The 23,725-nt window shown below is 40.7% G+C and overlaps 2 protein-coding genes across 3 annotated transcripts; both read left to right on the forward strand.

Annotated features, from left to right (window-relative positions):
* The first annotated feature begins 8,224 nt into the window (after positions 1-8,224).
* On the forward strand, positions 8,225-15,414 carry dpysl5a (dihydropyrimidinase like 5a). Its single transcript, XM_070919811.1, has 12 exons — positions 8,225-8,485; positions 10,837-10,995; positions 11,515-11,694; positions 11,899-11,967; positions 12,068-12,112; positions 12,215-12,290; positions 13,065-13,221; positions 13,339-13,480; positions 13,717-13,859; positions 13,959-14,166; positions 14,399-14,567; positions 15,299-15,414. The coding sequence occupies exons 1-12, from the start codon at positions 8,225-8,227 to the stop codon at positions 15,382-15,384; spliced, it is 1,695 nt and encodes a 564-aa protein (XP_070775912.1). The 3' UTR covers positions 15,385-15,414.
* A 4,737-nt stretch (positions 15,415-20,151) lies between these two features.
* mapre3a (microtubule-associated protein, RP/EB family, member 3a) lies at positions 20,152-23,199 on the forward strand. Of its 2 annotated transcripts, none has more exons than XM_070920249.1 (6): positions 20,152-20,272; positions 20,362-20,507; positions 20,664-20,847; positions 21,837-21,997; positions 22,212-22,364; positions 23,131-23,199. In XM_070920249.1, the coding sequence occupies exons 1-6, from the start codon at positions 20,152-20,154 to the stop codon at positions 23,197-23,199; spliced, it is 834 nt and encodes a 277-aa protein (XP_070776350.1). The 2 variants fall into 2 exon arrangements, with proteins under 2 accessions (XP_070776350.1, XP_070776351.1); XM_070920250.1 differs by having other exon boundaries at positions 20,664-20,820; positions 21,855-21,997.
* The last annotated feature ends 526 nt before the right edge of the window (positions 23,200-23,725 follow it).

The following is a 23,725-nucleotide window of genomic DNA, read 5'->3' on the forward strand; positions in this document are numbered from 1 at the left end:
GCAGCAAGAGAAGTCGCTCAGAACCATTTAGGAACTACAACTGTATGTTGTGACTAGAAATAAGAGCCTTGATCCTCAAATTATACTCTTGTATAATTTGCAAGCGAAACATTGACGTAGACTTCACATTATTTCTTGTATTTGAATTGTAATTCTTATTCTATTTAATTTTGATATGTCATTTTACCTTTTAGCAGTGTTATCAAGTATTGTTGATTTGTTTGTGCAAGCTATACTTGAGACTATGCTTTCTTCTCAAGACACTGAGACAGAAAACAACATGAGCAACATGTATTTTAAAAGAGACGGTAATGAGATGGGAAAGATCCGAAAAGACAGGGAATGGTTTTGAGATATGTGAAATGTTTCTGCTGTGTGAGCGTACTGTACGTCGGGGCTGCGAGATTCCCACCTGCAGTGCAGCCATGCTTCCAGCTACTGAGCCTCACAGAGATGTGAAGAGAAAGGCGATTTTCTTCAGTGTCAGGAGAGCTGTGTCTCTAAGAATCCAAAACACCAGATCACATATACCTCTTTGTTTACAGTTTCTATACACAACTGAAGGTAATAAAGGTACTACTGTAATATGGTTACAATACCATGGTGCTCCAAGATGATGAGAAACATCATAGCCCATGTGGCACTACAACTTTAGACAATACGGAGCTCTTTAACCTGTTGCTGGAAAAACTTGTGTTTGATGTTTTTACACTTAATGAAAAAAAAAAAACTATTCTGTTCTGTCGTGAGTGACAGACAGTAGACTGCAAAATAGAGCATATCCTCTTTTGTGCATGTCACAGCTTTTATACAGTTTGTACTGGTGCTCATTTAATCTGTCAGCCTTGCCACACTCAGGCTCACTACCTGGATCTGCACAAACAGAAAGTGAAGCTAGCCACATGGGAAATGATGTTTTCCGTCATTCAAAAGATAAAAAAAAAAACACAAAAAAAAACCGTAAGATCAACGTCTGTGAAACTATTTTTTTTTTTCTAGTTTCATCCTGACCAATGACATTACTGTACAACTGTTAGCAAGTGTGGTCGCTGGAGGGAGGGAGGTTGACCAGGCCGGGTAACTCTGCTCCACAACTTCCACCTCTCTAAACTGAAAAACCGTCAGGTGCAAATCCTCAACAATATGGTGCGGCTTCACAAAGTTCTTCTACCTTTTTATAGCAATTTTGTGCTGTTTTATCAACATTATAAAGCACTTTTATATGTATACTTTCTTTTTTTCTTGATATTTTTAAAAAAAGATATTGGTTCTTGTGAATTGTTTTTTTTGTTTATCGTTTTATGATGTGAACTGATCTACCCTCGTGTAATACTTTTTGTATACAGTAGGGCTGTGCCAATAGAAGTAAGAGAATGGATTTTGATATGTGAAACCCATGTTATTTGACTCAGTGTACAGTAGATGGATTGACATTTGTAACCCCACACCTTTTTCCCTTCCTCCATCATCCATATTGTTCTCTGTTTTAAAGCAGCGATACAGTATGTACTCCCCAAATTCAAAGAATGTCTATTTCTATTAAGATTGTAAAATGTAAGACAGAGTTAAAGAACTATGTCATGCGCTTTATATAATATTTTGTCCCTTGTGAAGGACAGTTGGCCCTGATACGTCGTAGTCGTCATGTTGACAAATTAAAGTGCTGATCCAAATATGGATTACATTCACAAACTAAATTCTCTTGATTGTAACCTCTAAGCTAAATATGGAGGATTTAGGCTGCAGTTTGTCAAAACGAAAAACTGACACAGTGTTTGACACTCAGACGTCAGCACTCAAAGAGTAAAGAGGGTAATAAAAACAGATGTTATCGCTTATCTATATCATATTTAAGATTCAAAATTTGAAATTTAATTTCTTAATGTAATTAATTTCTTAAGTGACCTTATTGCCATCATTTTTGTCCGCGCACACTGCGCTCAATATGAGCTCCTGTGCTTTGTGATATTTTAACCAGATGTTATTTCCCCCTCCTCCTATAATACTTAACATCCCCTCATGTTTGTACATTTTGTACATAGAGTTTTTCCGGTTGCTGTTTTCAATTTGTTTTTATCTTTTTTTTTTTAATTACGTATGAGATGTACAAATATAATTCTTTGCTAATATATATCATCAAATTAGGAGAAAAAAAATTCTTAGGTTAAAAATAAAAAAATCAAGTGACAAATTTGATTCAAAACTTGCTTTGAGCATTAGATGTAGGGAGACTCCAAGTCGACTTTTATCGTACTGATTTGTTTGTGTCAAGTGAATCCAGATTTAATGTCATGTGATCTTAATAGTGGTCTATGGAGAGCTTTAAGATGAACGGTCTCAACTTCACTGCACAGCCCTACATGGTGGTGTTCTTTTGCTTCTGTTTCCTTTTGTAAGACTTCAAAAAGAGGGATTGTAGGTGTTTCCGATGGTGCTAAACATTGTATCTAATCAAGAAAAATATATTTGATTGGAAGAGAAATAAACACGTCTCGACAATGACTGTTTTTAAGTTCCTTGTAGTAATGGAAAAAGAACTATTATTTCACTCATATAAATATATTAACAAAGGCATTTTAACTTTGTACTTGAAAAAATAAGGATAACAAATAATGAAAGGTTTCCTATATTGTTTTAGACTAGAGATTGCTGTAGTTGGTGCTTATGTGTGGGAAAAATCGTGTGAGAAAAAAAACGGTAATAACTTACTGTAGCATAATGTATGCTTAATACGCATTGCTTCTTAATCCTACATTCCATGCCGTACTATTCTCCATGTCTGTTTTCAAAATGTTGTTTTGAATTGATTGTTTTGTTTTGTTTTGTTTTGTTTTGGGTTTTGTTTTTTTTTACCAGAAACAACATTTAATTTTTACTGGTCAAGGCAGGTCAATAATTCTATATTCGGTGATACTGTTGACACTCTGTGTGACTTTCTTTCTGTCATAACTGTTTCTGGCCTATACGCTTTTCCTCAAGACCAGTTCGTACAGCAAATGTAGCAGTCATTCTCCACTTTGACCCCCCCCCCATACTTATGTTTAGTGTCCAGAGAGAAGATAAAGGCTCCGTATGTACTTGTGCTGGAGAACACTTGAATAAATGTATTGTTTTTGTGCAAAAAATCTGCCACCTTCTGTCCTTTTTTTATTCATATTTAATTTTAAAAAAGTACCCGACCTTTCAAATTTACATTAAAGCCCCTGAAAATGTGGTTTCCAATCTCAAAAATTATCTGTAATATTAAATATGAATTATTAAATGTGCCACAATCAAAGTTGATAGGTGTTACTTAAGAATTCAACTCAAAAACCCAGTTAATCTGCTTCATCAGGACTCTGTGGGTGTGGTTTAATCAGATTTAACTGACAGTGGCAACATTAGCAAACAATCCGACAAATGTCATCAGATTTTGATTCAAATGTTGCTAAACTGCTGATTGGTGTACAGCTATACATGACATCACTTTTTTTCCAGCTCAGTCCCGCCCACGTCAAGCTCGTGAGAGGAGCACAGAAAAAAATAAAAATACAGAAAATCTCTCCTGACCCCCCCCCCCCCCCCCCCCCCAAAAAACTTTCAAATTTAGCAGAACTAATTGTATACAAAACTATATACTAATCTTCCTTGTAGTTGGTGTACAAGACACACTAAATAGGTTTATACCAACAGGAAATTATACAATACTTATCCATCAATGACACTGCCAATTAAAATTTATAAAAAATGTTTTTTTCCCAAAAATATATAGTATTTTTTTGTTTTCTGACGTGTTCCTGGAGCTGTTTTTACCACGAGTCACATTTTTGAGAATACTTGATTTTGTCACTTTTCTGGTGTGAACGCTGCGTACTAAAAACTTGCTTTGAATTAGTATGTAGTGTGGACTTGTTGTAAAGTAATGGCTTGCTGGGACACTTGAAAAGCACACAACATTAAGGATGGCTTTGTTCTATTACATTTGAGTGAATTTGAGATCATATCACGTAATAATTGTCATATTTATGAGTCATATTTATGAGAATAATGAGAATGAGAAACTATCTCGTAATTAAGATACAATAAAGTCAGAGTTATGGGGAGACGTGATAATGAAAACCTCTCCTCAAGGGGCAGAAATGGGCTTCCTTGGCACTTGTCTCATTGTAATGCTAATATTTCTGATATTTAGGCATAATTAACGTTCACATGACTCTGCTTTAGCTTCTAATTGTCATGGGGTTGATAGAGTAGGACATTGATATTCAGCTCCAGTTTCCATGGCACCTTGCCCTCCAGCAGGGGATCTACTACTTGGTGTCTTGGCACCTGGGTCTTCACCACCCTCAGTGCTTTCAATAAGGGTGTTGCCCTGCAGCTCCTCTCTGATCAGACCTGAACATGTTGCCACTCTAAAGCCTTTCATTCAGCCCTCAATCAGGCCCAGTTCATGTTCTTGCACTTACATTTCCTACTAATGCCATATGCTCGTAAATATATGATTTACCCCTTTTATGTTTAGTTTTTTCCTCAATTACAGTTGTGGCAGATCAAATCCAGGTCGTGTAAGATAAGACATGCAGAAGACTAGGTTATCAATATATCCTATTAAAGCTCAGAGAGACATTTAAGCCATTAAAGGCATGATAATACATTATAATAATCTGTTATGCAGCCTCACTCTGCTGTTATCTTCATCTCACCCTCTTCCTCTGATAGTGGTACAGCCTCCACGGAGCGGACACGCCCTAAGTCCAAAGCAATTGGTTGCTTAGGCGACCAAGCCTTCACTCAGCGCTGCTGATTGGAGGGTGGCACCGTCGCACGGCCTGGATGCTGCGATCTGCATCAAGGTACCCACAGAATGATGGAGTGGTACCGGAAGAGTGGCAATTTGCCTACAAAATAAAAGCATAGAAATGCGTCCAGAGTGAGTCTTAAAGATGACGGTGAGATGATGGCAATGCAATGATCTCAATCTCAAAACAAAAACCAAGACGATAGTTTAGCCACTGTAATAATTTTATTTGATAATAAGAGATGTTGCCAATAATTTACTTGTTGTGAAAAATAGTCATTATACCGTTAAACAAAACATTTGCATAACTTAACAAAGTGCCATCATGTATGAACACTTACAAAATATATGTAGCACAATTACATATAATTTTAGTAGTCAACTTGGTCACCTAATGAGCAATTTGCATAACTGTCTCTAGTTTTAAGAGGTATTTATGAAGTGATTAATGTTATTTATTGATTTTATTACTAACAACATCCCCTCGGGTTTATATAAATTAAGACTATAGCATTATCAAAGTATACACAGACTGAGGCAGTAGCAAAACTTTTTCCCAATCCAATATTGGCCGCCTCCTTTTTGTCCAGTGCATGCTGGGAGAAGGTATATTGCACAGATGTATATGGGGCTGGCAGCAAAATCTGTGAAAATTACATATGGGGGAAAAATTATTTTAATTTCGTACATATCAGACAAGTTTTGTCACACTAGCCCTTTGCAAAGGGAAACTATTTGGATTTTATTTTGAAAGCCGTAGCCGGAAGTCTAATTTGTATCCCTTTGCTGACTTGACGGTAATGATGCTGCGGTCTGCTGGTCCCGGACCGGCCAGGAAGGCATCCATCTGGTGTGTGTATCTCCTTGGGAAGTGCCATCCACGGGTTGTGTTGCAGTCTGTTCCTGTCAGAAAGTGAGCAGAGAGCCGCCGAGTGGAGCAGCAGCAGCAGCAGCAGCAGCAGCAGCAGCAGGCCCAGAGAGGAGGTATGTGGTCCGCATCATCGGCATTATTCTCACTAGTTGGCTGCAGCGGCTCTGTCTGCGGGGAGGTGCTGTGCGGGAGCGTGGAGACTTTGTTTCCATGCCCCGTGGCTACACGTCTGGGTGTCTGCCCTGCCTGCTGTCCCTGCCACCCTCCCGGGATCTATACACACCCTGAAGTACAACTACACCGCTTCACCTGGAGGGCTGTGCGATTATAGTGTGAGGCCACTTTGCGTCGTTGCACAGCGAGCTGGTCTTCATTGTGGAGCAGGGAGAGGAGGGACTAGAGCGGACCGAGAGTTGGGGAGGCGGTTTCTAGGTCGGTAAGGAACGCCGTGCTGCCGATCGAGCCGGATGGAGACCGGTTTCTTTGTGTCAAGTCGCACAAGTGGAAGTGTCATCATTTCACTGCGGTCACACTGTTGCAGTAAAATAATATCATTTGCCTGGATAATTATTCTGTCTGATACTAACTGACATATACTTGAGACTGCGTTTGATTTGTAGCAGCTTTAATAGATTTTAATGGACAAATCAAATATATCAAAAATCTAATATCAAGAAATATTTTACCAATACAGTGCCAGGGCCTATAGTTTTATAATTGTACCCCAAAGTGAACATTTACAACACGTGCTTCAACTGTAATTCATACTATAGTTGCATATATTTAATCTGTTCATGTGTTATTTCATATTTGCTCTACTCTGCAAATCTTTAAGCAGGTAACATAAGCTCACCTGTTTGTTATTGACTAACCAGCGTCAACTTCCATAGTGGGTACTGAGCAATAGGCCCTATAATAGAATAATAACTTTATTATAGCCTGTAGCTGCTTCCAGGCTTTGGGGAACAGATGAAATGCTGTACGAGTGTCTAACTTGTAGCCTGTTAGTATTAAATGCATGAACATGAACCACCCTCCACATTATCAACCATCAGATCTGGATGTGTGAAGGAGTCCATGCCCATGCAGTAAAGTTGCCGCACCCTCATACGTACGCATCCTGCACGCACACATGCACGCAAGCACGCAGGATGGGCACACTCACAAAATACACCACATCATTAGTACAGTGGTGTAAAAGGGAAGGGAGGAGGCAGGTCTTAGAGATTGCTTCTTTGTTATTGATGAATAGATACTCGCTGACAGAAATCACATCCAGCTTAACCAAGACCTGATTTTTGAAGAAAATGATGTTTGCATTATTTTTTTTAGAATACAATAGAGTAGAACAGAGTGGAGTACAGTAGAGTAGAGCACGCGTTGTTGTTGTGACCAGGATCATAGCCAGAATTGTAGAAATACTGAGGTCATGAGACCCCACCCTCACCCCCTGCAGTTCAGCAAATGTAATTTCAGAGCGTGATTCAATTCTCCACACTGCCAGGGATAAAATGCTGGATATTCCATTTTTGTGGTTCAAAATTCATCCAATTCAAATCCTCTGAGTCGAAAACTACTGGAAGCAGTCTGTAAAATACCCACCATGCGTACGTTTATAAATGTACAATGTAAAGTCCGTACAAGATGCTAAAATTCTCAAATTCCCAGAAGTACAGATTGTCTGTTACTGCACCTGTGACTCCTCATCACAGGATGCATGAAGAGTTGTGAACAGTTCAACACCAACTGTGATCTCTCCTTTTCAGATTGTTTCATAAGAATCATTTCGGGTGCTGAAGAGGTAAAATTATCCAGTGTATTCGTTTTTTAAACATTACTTAGGGTTGGAAGGGGGCCAGGGACGTTGTGTGTGTGTCTCAACTGCTTGGCCACCTGGACGTCCCAGAATTATTTGTTTTTGTAATATAACCTGACCCAGTAATCATCTGGCGACCCCTTGGATTTATCTTGGAACTCACTGGTTGGGAAGCACTGTTGTACAGAATTTTAAAGTGAAGCTATTTGGCATCATGTTGTGAAAGAAAACCCAACTCGACTTATTTTGTCAGGCCCTATAATTCTTTCTAGAAAGATTCACAGTGAGGGATTGATTGAGGTCTTTGTAAGTAGCTTTATGCTGCTTTAGTCCTTTCAAAATAATGGCCTTATTGACCGTTGTCTGGCTTATTGTGATCCTCAACTGGATTCAGCTTCTTTCTATATACCACTACATCACTGTCCGCTGGGACGTCACATGTGGTGACTGACACAGCCTACTCTTGTAGTCTTGCAGCTGATGTCAGTCACAGCCTGACAAACTGGCCACAGGGCAGCATCTCTGATTCTTGTCTCTGCTAGATTCACCACACTGCCTAAGAATGAGGTACTGTAAAAAAAAGTTCTTAAGTTTCTTGTAGAAAAGGTGGCAGTAGCTCTAACTTTTCTTGTGCTTTTTGTAGTTTAGCGGTTTAACATTTAGTCAGTTTACCACAAGTTTAGCAGCTGCTCACATTACCTGACAAGAAACCTGTTAGTAAATCTATGTTTCTCTCTCTTTTCCTTGCAGAGCTATAGCCATGTCTTCCAGCTCAGCGATGGTGCGGATCCTGATAAAGGGCGGCAAGGTGGTGAACGACGACTGCACCCAGGAGGCCGACGTCTACATCGAGAACGGCATCATCCAGCAGGTGGGGAAGGAGCTGATGATTCCAGGTGGAGCCAAAGTGATCGACGCCTCGGGAAAACTGGTCCTCCCCGGGGGCATCGACACCAGCGTCCACCTGGAGGAGAGCTTCATGAACGCGACCACGGCAGATGACTTCTACAGCGGCACCAAGGTAACGTCCTGCTGGAAAATGCAAAGAAAGAAGAAGAAGAAAGGAGGGTTTAGCTTGGAAGTAGGGCAACTGGCATTGTCCTAATTGCAGAAAAGAGCAAAAGCAACTGTCACAGCATGTTTTTCAGTCAAAGCATGAAACAAGAACCATGTGTCTGCAGATGAACATTCAGAAACTCAAACTATTGTGTGCAGTTGTGCTAAATTTAGCTTGACTCTTTTGTGTTTCCCCCTGACTTTGATATTGCTCATGATCACAAATGTGTTGTTTTTTCTATCAGATAGATATCGATGAAAGCTTTCCACTGATGCTAATTTTATCTAAGATGTCAGAGACGCTTCTTTGGTTTGGTTTTGATGAGATGAGGCAGCTTTCTTAATATTTTGGCATGAAAGACGTTGATTATTTTAGACACAACTTTGCTTACTGTCAAAGGAAAAGGACGAAATTAGGACATAATGTAAACACTAAAACTGCAATAGTAAAATAATTATATATAAAGCATTAGAATAGAGTGATAGAATTCAAACAGCATGTTTAAAGTTATTTAAACTAGGCAGATGATGGTGACGCAAGGATGGTCATTTATTAAGTAGTTAGATCAATCTTTGTGGTAGAGCCCAAACAATTAGTTGATTAATCAATTAGTCAATGGACAGAACATGAATCAGACACTATTTTTATAATTGATTCATAGTTTAAGTCATTTTCTAAGCAACAGTTCTCTGGTTTCAGCCTCTGAAATGTGCAGATTATCTGTCTTTCTTACTCTTCTATGATAGTAAACTGAATATCTTTGAGTTTGGGACTGTTGGATGGACAAAACAATATATTTAAAGACGTCACCTTGGACTCAGATCTGCTTCAAACTTGCAGAACGACAATAATCACTTAAAAACATGCACATAAAATAGCAAAGAAGCATTTAAACATAAGAACAAGCCGCAAGCTGAAACAACAAGTGCTAACCAGATGTGACTTGTGATCTTGCATCTTTCCGACATTTTACACACAAAATCATTAATTGATTATTTTATTCAAGAAAAGTGTCAGCACATTCATAGATAATGAAACAATAGTTAGTTGCAGCCCTACTGTGTTTTTATTTCTGGACGTGTCACAAAGTGGCAGAGTCTTGTGTCTCACAAACATCACACAGAGATGATTTGGCACTTTGCTGCTGGCGAGGCTGATGTGTGGAATGAAGTCATCATGGCTGCTGATGAGACTGGGATACCCCACTCTGCTTCAGGGCACCATGATGACTCATCAGTCTGTAGCACTTTGAGATGATGGAGGCTGAGAGATGACGGACGCTGGGTTCCAGTGATTTTAGTGGCTGGACAGACAGACAGACAGACAGACAGACAGACCGACCGGCAGTAGCTGGTAGATGCTGGTGACAGACACTGTTCTCCGCTGTTCTCTCTCCTCGCCCCTCTTCCCTCCCTCCTTCTCTCTCCCCTCGCCCCTCCCTGCCTGCTCCTGCTGCCGCCGTGCTCCAAAATAAGTCCGGAGACAAATGCAGATCAGTATCTGTTTCCATGGATACCAGGGGGCTGCTGCAAAGACTGCTGTAAAGCCTTTTCACTCACGCCATTGTGCTTGGAGACAATGGTTCTCAGACCCACGCCCCCCTCGTCCTCCCTCCCACTGCACACTCGACTCTCTAGGGTCAGCTGACAGATGCTCAGTGAAGCATGCACTCATACACAAAACACACTCTGTCTTCACTTGTTGGGGTTATTAAGATTTACCGTAGTTTGGGTTTAAAACTTAAGTCTGTTTTTGGAGGATAAAAAGTAAGAAGTGCTGATACTTAAAAGAAATTGTACAGTTATTGCTTTAAAGGCCTCTTGATTATACTGAGCAGGGCAGTCAATCCTGTGCTTTAACTACTAAAGGATTTATATTTCCCTTAGCAGTCATCTGCAAATAATCATAAAGAAAACCATTAATGGCAATTGAAGCTTTTACTTTTATGCTTAGAGCAGGAGCTGTGTTGATTAGTGGATTACAGTATTTATGGGCTTAATAAATCAATATCTTCTGCTTTAACGTCGTTTAATGCCTCAGTTTAATGTTCATTTCAGTTCATTTGAGGTTGCCCATTTTAGTCAACCTCATTTAATTTTAGTCTTTCATGGCAACTGATAAAAAACACAAGAAAAATCATGACGATAGAGTTTACACACTGAAAGACCCGAAAGCAAAATGGTATTTATTACCACAAATGAGTGGCACTCAAAAAACATAGTAAACAATACAACACAATAGTTTTGCATATTTAATTGCAGAACTACATCCAACATTTTAAGTGACTTGAGAGCTATTGTTTGCATTTCTTCTAGGCTGCTCTTGCAGGCGGTACAACAATGGTGATCGGACACATTCTGCCAGAGAAGAATGAGTCTTTGCTGGAAGCCTACGAGAAGTGCCGCAGCTCTGCGGACTCCAAAGCCTGCTGCGACTACGCTTTGCACGTGGGCGTTACTTGGTGGGGACCCAAGGTACTCCAACACTGTGCTTCCCTGTTCACATGATCATATTTCTCCTCATGTAATCATGTATTTGTATGGGGGGGGGAATCAACATTTAGCCAAACTGTTAGCAGCCTGTATTGATAAGAATTGAAAAGATTGTTTCTTACTTCTGCTGTATCTCCTACAATTCCCAGAATGCTTTTTGACAACCTCCAGAGACTTAGATATTTCTTTCAGCTCCTTATATGTGTTGGTGGAGACATGGTGATGACTGAGAACAAGACAAATACAAAAACAAGAGGGATTCTTTTTTTATTCCAGGACAAAGCTAAGCTAGCTGAATTTCTGACTGCATTGTGTAATTGTTGGTTCAAAATGGCTGTTTGTTTCAAAAACCTGATGTTTGCACTTGATGTTTTAGACTCATTTAGATCCACACGAATAAAAGAAATATACCACAAAATAACAACATGGACACAAAATAAAAGTACACCAATTGCAGCGTTCCTTCATTCAGACCTTCGTCTACACTTTCCCTTCCTGCAGGTGCAAGCTGAGATGGAGAAGCTGGTGAGAGAGAAAGGAGTGAATTCCTTTCAGATGTTCATGGCCTATAAGGACATGTTCATGCTGAGGGACAGCGAGCTCTTCCAGGCTCTGCAGCACTGTAAGGACATCGGCGCTATAGCAAGAGTCCATGCTGAGAACGGGGAACTGGTGGCAGAGGTGTGGGAGAGTCATTTCACTACCATCTCATTCATATTTCTGTCTTGTATGTCTATTGTCTTATACACAATGATCATAAATGCTGGTGTTAATGGACTTTCCCTGTAATTTTATTGATCATTTCATTCTGTTATGTTTTTCCAAATGGATTTTGTACTAATTTGTTATGTACATAATTCACGGTATTCTCTTGCCTCTTCCCAGGGTGCAAAAGAAGCACTGGACCTGGGCATCAGTGGCCCAGAGGGGATTGAAATTAGCAGGCCTGAAGAGGTATGATAATCAGGATTATCCTGGTTACTGTATGTCAAGCTAAAATACAATTACTTTTATTATTTCCAGACGCTTGTCACAGTCTTCTGTTTCTTTATAGTTGGAAGCAGAGGCGACCCACAGGGCAATTACCATCAGCAACAGGGTGAGTGAGATCTGTCCAGCACAAATAAAGAAATATGTAACAGTGAAAAGACAAGATCAGTTTTTCTATATTACATGCTGTACCTTGTGTGTTTTCTGTTAGGCCCATTGCCCGATCTATCTTGTCAACGTGTCCAGCATGGCTGCGGGAGATGTAGTGGCTACAGCCAAGATGCAGGGTAAGGCCTGTTTTCTCTTACATGTACCATTATTATGTTGGGAATTTTATATTATATTATTTTATATTATTAAATATTATTAATTCAAAAATGCAATGCCTACAAAAAAAATTACACTTTTATTAAATTACAGGAGATTTACTTCTGAAAATGATAACATTTTGAAGAAGAGATACGACTTCCATGGATTCCACGGAAACTCAGTGTATAGTACCTCCATTAAATTCACTGACCTGGAGAGATTTTTGATGAACAATTTGTTTTTTTATTACCATCTTTATAACCTCTGAAAGCCAAATTAACTGAGACCCAGTACTCTTGCTGTGGGGAGTGTGGAGCAGCACTGGTGGTGGAACATGTCCACATATTTTGGAATAGCCCGAATATTCAGCTTTTTTGGGAGAAAGCTTCACAGCAAATGTCAAGTATACTTAATTTTCGGATCAATATTTAATTTCTCTCTCTGTATTTTGGAGATATGTTTAAATGTTTGTATAAAGGTGAGATCTACCTCCTGAAGATCCTTATGACTGCAAGTAAAATACCAACCAACTTTTTTTTGTATTTAATAGACGATTTCATGCTGGGCCTCCATATATTTTTTTGCGTTTCACTGATTTTCTGGTGTTTCAGAGTGAAACTCATCCTTTTTTGGAGGAGTCATGTGGTTTTCTTGCTTAATCTTTTAATCTCTTGCTCGCTTAATCTCTGCCCCTTTTCTTACAACACTCTTCACTATCATTGATACTTCTATATTGTACTGTCTGACCACAGGTAAGGTGGTCCATGGTGAAACAACCACAGCCCACGCTGTGCTGAACGGCATGCAGTACTACCATCAGGACTGGGCCCACGCTGCTGCCCACGTTACTGTGCCTCCTCTCCGCCTGGACCCCAATACTCCCAATTTCTTGATGAGCCTGCTGGGAAAGTGAGGAAAACGCAATAAAATCTCACATTAAATGTAACATGAGGTCAGTGTGGTTCTGGTTTCTTCCACTGCTGCAGTAATAAATGTGACTCTGCATCTCGCTCTGTTCGGCCGCAGTGACACTCTGAATGTTGTGGGGTCAGACCACCGTCCATTCACCATCAAACAGAGAGCCATGGGCAAGGATGACTTCACAAAGATCCCCCATGGGCTTCCTGGCGTTCAGGATCGCATGAGCGTTATCTGGGAGAAAGGAGTGGTATGTGTGACTCTTTTGTTCCCGTCTGGCTGTCTGAGAACTTCCACAAATAGGACTTTTCGATTTGAGCTTTTTTTTTAAATAAAACACAGTAGAGACTTAAAAAAAAAAAAAAAAAAGAAAAACATCTGCTCCTGCTTTTAGTGCATCAGTTGATTCAGTCAGATGCTGTGTATGATTTTAAGTCCATTGTTTAGGTTACATATTTTAAATTGTGTCGGTGTTATAATTCACAGATTGGAGGTAAAATGGATGAGAATCGCTTTGTAGCAGTCACAAGCTCAAACGCAGCCAAGATCTACAACCTCTACCCCAGGAAAGGGAGGATCATCCCAGGAGCAGATGCTGATGTGGTGGTCTGGGACCCCGAGGGATCCAAGTATGAAACTCGATCCATCCATTCATCGACCAGCTTGTCTCGCTGCAGCTTTTATCTGGAGTCACTGGGTCATCTTTGTCTTTCCATCTCTGTCTGCAGGACTATTTCTGTGGATAACCAGGTCCAGGGGGGAGATGTTAACCTGTATGAAGGTCTCCGTTGCCATGGTGTACCCCTGGTCACCATCAGCCGTGGCCGTCTGGTTTATGAAAATGGCATATTCACTTGTGCTGAGGGCTCTGGAAAGTTTTGCCCCCTGAGAACCTTCCCAGATTACCTTTATAAGAAGATGGTTCAGAGGGAAAAGGTATTGACATAGAGAGGCTCACCATAAGTTGGATGTAACTAAGCTGCTATGGAGAGGAGTTGTCAAAAGAGCTAATTTTGGTCTTTCACATAAGAAGGTCTCGACGTTTTTTGGACATATTTTAATGGAGTAACAGTACCTCTACTTGAGTTTTTTGCTTTAACATGTTCATTAACCTGATTGTATTCCTTTGTGGATGTAATATATGTGTGTATGTGTGTTGACCTACCAGTGCCAGGCCGTGAAAGCTGTTGAACGAGAGCCCTACACAGGTGAAGTCGTTGCGTTGGTCAACTCAGGAAAGAGGGACTTTGGGGCTTCAGATGTGGACACTCCGACGCGCCCCTCCACCCGGCACGGGGGCCAGAGGGACCTCCACGAGTCCGGCTTCAGCCTGTCTGGTAAGAATCAACAGATTAATTCAGATATCAGTGAAATCGTCTATTTTTCTTTCATATAATGACACTATGAGTGTATGAGGAAGTATTTTATTAGGCTGTGATCTCCCATACAATGGTAACTGGAGTAAACTGGACTTTAAAAGTTACACTAATTGACCTGATGGGGGCGCCATATTGAAAGAAATCTGGAGGGACAGTGGTCTTGTTCACCCCATACTTGTCTATGGTTGGCTAAGTAGATGCCTGCATCAGTTGTGGAAGATGAAATTTAGTTTACACAGTACTTTAAACTTTTCATATGACAGATTCATACATTTATAGCACTTTTCAAAAGAATATTACAAATTGCTTTGCCAAACCAAGGCTTCCACGACCCTCTTTTTCACTTATATTATTCACATTTGTACATATTCAGACCCAGGAGTTACCTGGTACACTTTTTTATCAACTATTTTTGGGGAATATTTAAGTCTTAATTAAGAGAGATTTAACAGGAAATGAGGGGAGAGATGGGGAATGGCATGCAACAAAGGTCTGTGGTTACAGTTGGCCCCTTAACCCCTAGGCCACCAGAGTACTCCCCCTAGTACCCTTTTAGACCAATGAGGAATAGTTACTGAGATTTTTAAGGGAATGAGAAGAATTGCTTTGATCTTGAGGTTTACATTGCTTAAATCTGCCTGGAAACACTAGTTCCTTATGTTCCATGGTCACGTTCCCTGCTGCTCCAGGTGCCCAGATCGATGACAACATTCCAAAGAGATCCTCGGCCAGGATCCTCGCTCCTCCTGGGGGGAGATCCAGCGGGATCTGGTAACCAATCAGATGGCCACTACATGAAGCGGAGGAATGATACCTGAGGGAAACATATGGCCAAGCAAGATGACTCGATTTTCTCTCTGGAAGCTTAGAATATGTGTGGGGTAATGTTTTTATTTGGAACTCAGCACAGTTACTTAGGATTGTAAAACGTAAAACTGTATGACATTGCCGTAATTATATTGGAATATGGATCAAGGAAAACTATTGCTAAGTGGTTATAGCTACCAAATTTAATTCAAATGTTAACCAAATATAAGCAACAAATAAAAAATGAGTTGCCAATGAATGACTTTGGCTGGTGGATCACGTTAGGGGAAATATCTTACTAATAATTTTAGGAATATGAAGGTGAGTCATGGTTTTTATGATGCGATTGTGTTACCTCACTGTAAAATACGATTTTGCACTTGTATCATGTACTATTTAGATGCCTTTTTACATGATTTAATGTCACAAATATCACAAATGTCTTTTTACTGCGAGCCATGGTGAACGAAATGTAATAAATTGAATTATTACAAAGGTGTTGGCATGACATTAACATGTCACATTATGAAAAATACAGTTGCAATTGACCAATTGATGAAAAATATCGTAAAGCAAGCTAACGTTTTCAATGTGTTTGTTTATTTATTTTTTATATTGCGTTATTTGTGCTATTTTCCGTTGATGCTACTGTGTTAGAGTTATTTCAGTAGTTCATCATTGTCATATTAGCATTTCAGATCATGTTTACAGCCTTATAGCAGAATAGACTTCTGTTCCACCCCCCACCAAATGTGAATGAACCCATGCTGTGTGTTCTGTGCATGGTAGCAGAGTTAGGACTTCTGTAATAAGCACTGATATTACTCATGTTACGCAGCATTCTTTGTGATCGTATCCATTTTCCACAGAGAGCAAAAATTCTCACCCAAACTGCCTTTTTCTCACCTGAGAACACTGACAAACACTCACAAACACATCGTCCCAAACTGCCATTGCGGATCCTGACATGCTGATCGCTGTCGTTTCTTTTAGGGGGAGCACTTTTTTTCTGCTTTTGATGCGTTCTGGTCTGCAGGGTTTTAAAATGTTCCTCTGACTGACGCTTCCGATGTAACACATCACTGTGAAGCACACAGTGAAGGTGAAGCGGTCCTCTGTAGGCATTTAACAGCAGACATGTTTATTGTCTATTAATGCCATTTCTTCAGGGGATCTGATGCCTTCATACTGTGTCAGTGAAAGCTCAGCATCATAACTGGAAGGCATGATTGTTTAGCAACTACAGAAAAGCACTGATACTACTACTGTATTTTTATTGTTTTGTTTTAGTTACAATATGTTTCTTGTGAATAATTGTCTTAGTAATTGATTTTGTCGTATTTTTGTCAACACTGCAGTGTAAGCAGGGATGCACACAAGATTTTGATCATGTTTAGACCCAGATGTGTTCAGAAGATCATCATGCTACATCATTGTTTGTTAGTTTTTGAACAGATTTCACTTTTGATCTTTAGACACTCCAGAGAATCTTGTTGTGTCTTCCCTCTCCCAAACGTACACTGGTGCTGAACAATGTGTCGTCACATTGGATTCCTTTTATCTCTTATTTTGTCTTGCAGCTCTTTATCACATGATTTGAGTGCAAATAAACCACAATGAAATCTCCAACTGAATCCTGTATCTGATTGCTGTCCCATGGTGGAAAGTTACACTTACTCAAGTACTGCACTTGTACTTTACTTTACTCTAGTACTTCCATTTTATGCTGCTTTGTCTTTATTTCAGAGGGAAATACCGTACTTTTTACTCCACGTCTGGCAGCTAGTTGCTTTTAAAGCTGTGGTTCCCAGCCTTTTTGGCTTGTGACCTACCAAAAAAGCACTGAAGTGTCTGGTTGGGGTCCCTTGCCACTTTTCAGATGTCTATGAGTTGTTAGCAGCATCACCAATAACTGATTTTCCCTCTATATGTCCTCAGATGTAGAAGTTTTATGTAGATATTTCACCTAAAGAGCAACATTTGTGTAGCAGTACATATCCTTTCTTCTTTCCTACTCATTTAATCCTCTCATATTTATCTTTGACCCTCAGGAGGGGGCCAGACCCCTCGGCTGGGAACCACTAGACGAAACAACCTCAGTGTATGATATCATAATATATCACTCAAAGGAGACACATTCTTGCAGAACGAGCATTTTTACTTTTACAGTACATTTTGCTGATAATACTTCTGTACTTTTACTTGTAATGGACTATTTTTACATTGAGCTGAAACAATTAGTCAATTAATCGATTAGTCAATCAACAGAAAAATAAACAGCAACTATTTGTATCGTTTAAATCATTTTTCAAGCATAAGCTCCCCCTTGTTCTCTGGGTTCAGCTTGTCCAATATGAGGATTTTCTGCTTTTCTGCGTTTTACATTATTGTAAATTACATATATCTGTGTTTTGGACTGTTGGTTGGACAAAAAACATGACATTTGAAAACACCACATTCGGTTTTAATTTAATTTTGTGACACCTTAGACCAAACAATTACCTGATTAACTGAGAAGATAATCACCAGATTAACTGATAACGAAGATAACAGTTAGCTCCATCCCTAACTGCTGTATTAGCGTCTGAACACTCCTTCCACCGCTGTTGCTGACATTTCTCACCCAGCAGCGGATAAAACATTAACAGAAGGCATTTCAGTGTAGTCTGGCCTCTCTAAAGCCTCAGTCACTCGCAGGCCTAAAAATCCCACCACACACATCATGTGTCTCTTAGCTGGAACGGGCCAAAGTCCTATTTATAATGAACCTTTAACAGCATGGAGTCGGGCGCATGCGCGGTTGGAGCTGGATTGTTGCAGCCCCAGACAGGGCGGCCCGTTACTAAGCACTGCACCGCGCAGGGTCTGACAACGACGACAGCAACGGGCACTGACAGAAGGAATACCAGCAGCGTGATAACAACACAGACACTCCTGAATACAGTGAGTCCGGTATAGTATAGTGACGACTGTGTTTTGCTTGTTTCTCCTTTTTGTGCGGGTGGACGTGTTTGCGGGGGAGTCGTGTTTTATTCCCGTGCTGTGGGGATATTTCGCCGTGCGCCTGACACTCCTGAGGTATTCTGGGAGGCCTGTAGAGGGGGCCGCTAGCAGAGCAGCACCAGCGTTGCGGGTTTTTAACCAAAAAGGCACCCCAGCAAACGGGCACATTTATTGTTCTCAGCTCGGGCTTGAAATGTCACCCCCCCCCCCCCCCCAACCCCCCCCAACCCCCTCGCCCATTTGCTCTTGCTAGACTTCGGGGTTTTGCTGCAGTCATTATCGGAGCTTTTTCAAAGGCCCGGCACATTTTAGGAGAATAGATTGACTTCCCTTTGGTGCGCCGTTGTCGATACAATAATCCATAGTTATTAGGAATGACACCCACTGCCGTGTCCGTGCACGTGAATGTAGCTGAACGTGCGTGGTTTTGTCTTATTAACGGTTTTAATGTTGGTTGTAAGTTATAATCATGTAATTGTAGGCTAGCCAAGCCCCACGGGAGACTGCCGGTGTAATGCACGCTGCTGAGGGTGCATTCACAATAACATTGGCGTTATCACCAGAAATCACTGCCTACACTGCAGGTAAACGTGATCCAGTTGTTATTAGTGTGAAATCTGGTGACAGACTGTAATCCCCGGTTGTCACCCGCAGACACAGAGCGGTGTGTGACCTTACAACAACCGTCATTTCACAGTTTATGTCCTGCTCGTGTTAATGTGCATTTTTACTGCGGGGGGATGATCCAAGGTGTCAACGTTACGGGCCCATTTTGACATGACACCGCTGTAAGGTTTTCAGCAGGCGAGCAAAGTGAGCACAGAGAGAGGGCTGGAGCTGCCAGATGTGTAAAGCTGCTCACAAACATCAGGATATTTCTGTTTAATCTAGGGAGGATTATGCTCACAACACATCTGTAGATTAAAACTGAAACTAAGGACGCCTCTCAGGCGCTGTGTTTACAGTCAGAAATAAAGTGCAGTTCCCAAAGGCCAGTGGCTCCAGTCTCAGTAGGCTTCACTGGGCCCACAACTGCAACGGTTCCTGACTCTGCCCAAGATCTCTAATCTGAAAAACTACCCCTTAAAACCCTAGGACATAAGGAAAAATGGCTGGGGGTGCAGTTGGGAAAATTACAATTACAACATATTGACAGATATTTGTAACGTTTAATACTACTGGAGTACATCCTGCATCAGAGATCCAGGACTATTAGATCAAAAATGGGTTAACCGAAGTTAGTTCAATAAAGTAGGTCCATGAATACGTCTAGAGCTGAAGCAATTAGTTGATCAATCAACAGAAAATTAACCAGCGACTATTTTGGTTATGGATTAATTCTTTAAGCAAAAATGAAGTTGTTCCAGCTCATCACAGTGTCACTTCTGCATTGTTCTAAGTCCAAGATGTCTGGTAGGTCGGGGGAAAGGTGGGCAGCCTGGTTTAGTAGAGCGTGGTAGGATATTATGAAAGATCTCCAAACAGACCAGCCCCACTTCATTATGATAAGAGCAGTCAGTGTATCTATTTACACACAGTGGCCAATGATAGACAGATGAAGTAATCAATTTGAAATATTATGATTTGGTTGAAGCATGTTGTTCTTTGGCCTGTGATGTAACTTACAACCAAATTCCATTGAAAGTTTTTGAGATTCAGCGAACAGAAAAACAACAATGTCCAACTGAATGCCTGTTTCTCTCTTCTTATGTTGCTTGTTCTCCTGCAGGGGATGGCAGTGAATGTGTACGCCACATCTGTGTCCATTGACAACCTCAGCCGACATGACATGCTGGCATGGGTCAACGATTCTTTGCATCTCACCTACACTAAGATTGAACAGCTCTGTTCAGGTAAGGCTAAAGTGTCAATTCAATACTGTTTAATAAATAAATCAGAACAAGACAACAAAAACAAACTGTTGCGTCTTTGTGTTTTCCAGGAGCGGCATATTGCCAGTTCATGGACATGCTGTTTCCAGGTTGCATCCTTCTGAAGAAGGTCAAATTTCAAGCCAAGCTGGAGCATGAATCTATACACAACTTCAAAGTTCTTCAGGCAGCTTTTAAAAGGATGAGCGTTGACAAAGTCAGAATGCTTTTATCATATTATCATGATGATATTATCATATTTAAGAGGATTTATTATTGTTATATTTTCCTGCTCCTCATCATATAACAGCAGCAGAAGATGCATATTGTATCACATGGAGCTATTCAAGCATTTCCTGTTTCCATCCTCCAGATTATTCCTGTAGAAAAGCTTGTAAAAGGGAAGTTCCAGGACAACTTTGAATTCGTGCAGTGGTTCAAGAAGTTCTTCGACGCCAACTACGACGGGAAGGAGTATGACCCTTTACTAGCCAGACAGGGGCAGGACGTGGCCCCTGCCCCCAACCCAGGTGATCACTTTATCCACAAACCAAAGAGAAACCCAGGTAAACCAAACAGTTCTGCCTTTGCTGCACGGCCTTCCTGAGCTTTGGATGGCTCAAAAGCGCTCCTTGCAAGCGAGTGGTGTGAGCAGCACGATTCACAGAATGACTGCTGTCTTCTTAGATCCATCTCACTGCCCAGCATTCACAAGCAACATGACACTGTGTAGGTATGACTGAGTCACTGGTGGGATTGTAGTCGTCACCGCAGTGACTGGTGCGATGCAGCTTGAGTGGGGTTGAAAATCCCCAACATGCAACTCCCATTGTAATTTGCTTTCCCAATTCGAATTGATCATGATCGGCGACGCCAGGAGACCGACAGACATATCAAATGCAACTATTTTCTCCAGTGTCCTGCATCAAGCAGCTGATGCAACACTGGTGCAGCTCCATCTCTCCCTGAAAACTGGACTGATGAAGAAGAAAGTTTGTCTCATTTTACTAACAAGAGTAACGTCAGCCTGAGCAGCCTTGCTATGTCTCTGTGAAAGCTTTTTGCTTGAAAATCATGGCGAGCAATCTAATCTGACTTGTAGTGTGACATGAGCCTGCTTTGTGACTTTGTCACTGGTAAGCAGTGTGGTTGTAAATGGGCGGCATTTATTTTCAAAACTGTGATAATGCGCGTTGGCATGTTTTGACTTTGAGTTTATTTAAAACACCTGCTGAAGCACTTATAGAGGTTTGGCAGGAAACAGGTTTAGGTTTTTTGACTCAAGTAAGTGTGACATACAATCATTTTAAAGTTTTTATTCATAATTTGGCTTAAATCTGGCAGTCCAAATTTGTGTATTTTACAGCAGTTGTGTTGAAAACAATTTGAAATCCTTTCACAAAAATGGCATATCAAAGGCACAACATTATGCTATAAGCTGATAGCATCAGCTCTCTATAATGTGCTATATCCATCGCCACAATTGCTTCAAAGCCAATATAAATGCAGTAAATCCATTTGAATTCAAATGACAAACATCTCTGATAATCTCTGACCACTGCAGGACCACAGAGGACATCTCCAACCGTTCCCAAAAACATGCCAACACCACAGCGGGTCCAACACAACACTCCGGCTATGAGGAAGAATCCGTCTTTGTCTAGAAACGGGGGCAGTGACGCCGAGATCATGGAGCTAAATCAACAGGTACATTTGCATGTCTCATTCACTGTTACATGTTTCAAAATAGTGAAAAAAGCCAAACAAAATAAAAATAAATGGTCCTTGATCATATATTTTTCTGGGCTGAGTACGGCATCACTACCAAAAACAGCTGTGGTCTCTTTTTTTCTGACTGCATGGTTCAGAATCGTTTTTGGAGACTGCCAGCGTAAACATATTTTTTTCTTTCCTGTCTAAGCTGATGGAGTTGAAGTTGACTGTAGACGGACTAGAGAAGGAGAGAGACTTCTACTTCAGCAAACTACGGGACATTGAGCTGATCTGCCAGGAACACGAGAGTGAAAACAACCCCGTCCTCAGCAGGATAATCAACATTCTCTACGCAACAGAGGTATCTATCAATTATCAACAACAACACAGGCTGTGCTGCTCCATTTCAACCTGGATGTTCTTTACTCAGAGTGCATTACTGTAGTGAGTCCAAGTGAGTAAAGTAAAGTAAAAGTAAACCTCATTCAAAATCCCATTGACATTTGTAATAACGCAAATTACTAGAAATCCAGCCTTGGAACATAACCATACTCAACATGGATACAATTCAACATACACAATATTTACACAACAATATTTCTTTTTAGACGCCTTTAACAAAGACCATTTCCTAGACAATCGCAGGTTAAATGTCACGGCTCTACTTACGAGTCAAAGGGCCGTGGCAAGTTCAGACATGTCTGTGATAACAGCAGGACCATGGAGGTATTAAGGAGAACTGGATACCGCGTTAAAAAAATGGCACCGAGCAGGACAGAGAGGGCTGAAGTTTTTAGACAGCAGCGATTACAGCAAGAAAGTAGAAAAAAATAGATTTAGAACATTGTGTTGGTGAATATGTCTCAGTATATGGACAGTAAACTCCAAGAACACGTTTATTTTTTCAGAAAGATAAAACAAATGCTCAATGAGAGATTGCCATGAGTTACAGAAGCTAGTGGAACAGAGGCTAGCCCGGACGTGACGTCAGGACTCCGGCTCTCTATGTAGAGGACGTTGTTTATCTGTTTGGATGTCTTATTTGATCAGGAAAATTTGAGGGTTAACAGAAAATATAGATAGAGCAGAAAACCTGAATAATATCTCTTTTTTTTCCTGTTTTTCAGGAAGGCTTTGCGCCTCCAGAGGATGAGGACCTCGATGAACAAGCTCACCTGGACCAGGACGAATACTGAACCCTTCATCTTCCTCCCTCCTAACATCTCCATCTTCCCTTTCCTTTTCTTTTTGCCCTCATTTGTTTTCTACTCTCTCTGCACGCTCTATAAATACCCACCATTATCCTTGCTCTCTGTCTGTCTTTTCCTTTCTTTCTCATGTGTATATCTGTTCGTAACCTCCCCCCATCCACCCTCTGGCCGTCTACATACTATATACAACTACTCTGCATCATCATTTGCTGCTCCTCCCTGCCTCCACTTACACAGCAACAATAACAGTAATGTACGACATATCCCAGTTATTTCAGCATGAGTAACGCAGAAAATTGAGCCGAGCCTGGCATGGAGGTTGTTATGGCAAACAGTGAATTTTAAGTCTGTAAATATTACCGACATTGTGATTTCTAAGAGAACGACTTTGCGCATTATGGAGTTATTTATTTGCCTTTGGTGCGCTGTGATACAGAACAATGCTGCTCCAATGTGCCATCCGAACACTCCCAGAGCTACTAAAACTGTAACAAAAGTGACTTTTTAATAA

Source organism: Enoplosus armatus, chromosome 15, assembly GCF_043641665.1.
Source record: "Enoplosus armatus isolate fEnoArm2 chromosome 15, fEnoArm2.hap1, whole genome shotgun sequence".
Taxonomy (NCBI): Eukaryota; Metazoa; Chordata; class Actinopteri; order Centrarchiformes; family Enoplosidae; genus Enoplosus; species Enoplosus armatus.

What these genes read in the sequence shown, in the direction of transcription:
- dpysl5a (XM_070919811.1), top strand. Translation starts at nt 8,225, where the DNA reads ATGTCTTCCAGCTCAGCGATGGTGCGGATCCTGATAAAGGGCGGCAAG. An exon ending in ACTTCTACAGCGGCACCAAG is followed by an intron (nt 8,486 to 10,836) that starts GTAACGTCCTGC and finishes CATTTCTTCTAG; the next exon opens with GCTGCTCTTGCAGGCGGTAC. An exon ending in AGATGGTTCAGAGGGAAAAG is followed by an intron (nt 14,167 to 14,398) that starts GTATTGACATAG and finishes TTGACCTACCAG; the next exon opens with TGCCAGGCCGTGAAAGCTGT.
- mapre3a (XM_070920249.1), top strand. Translation starts at nt 20,152, where the DNA reads ATGGCAGTGAATGTGTACGCCACATCTGTGTCCATTGACAACCTCAGC. An exon ending in AAAGGATGAGCGTTGACAAA is followed by an intron (nt 20,508 to 20,663) that starts GTCAGAATGCTT and finishes TCCATCCTCCAG; the next exon opens with ATTATTCCTGTAGAAAAGCT. An exon ending in TCATGGAGCTAAATCAACAG is followed by an intron (nt 21,998 to 22,211) that starts GTACATTTGCAT and finishes TTCCTGTCTAAG; the next exon opens with CTGATGGAGTTGAAGTTGAC.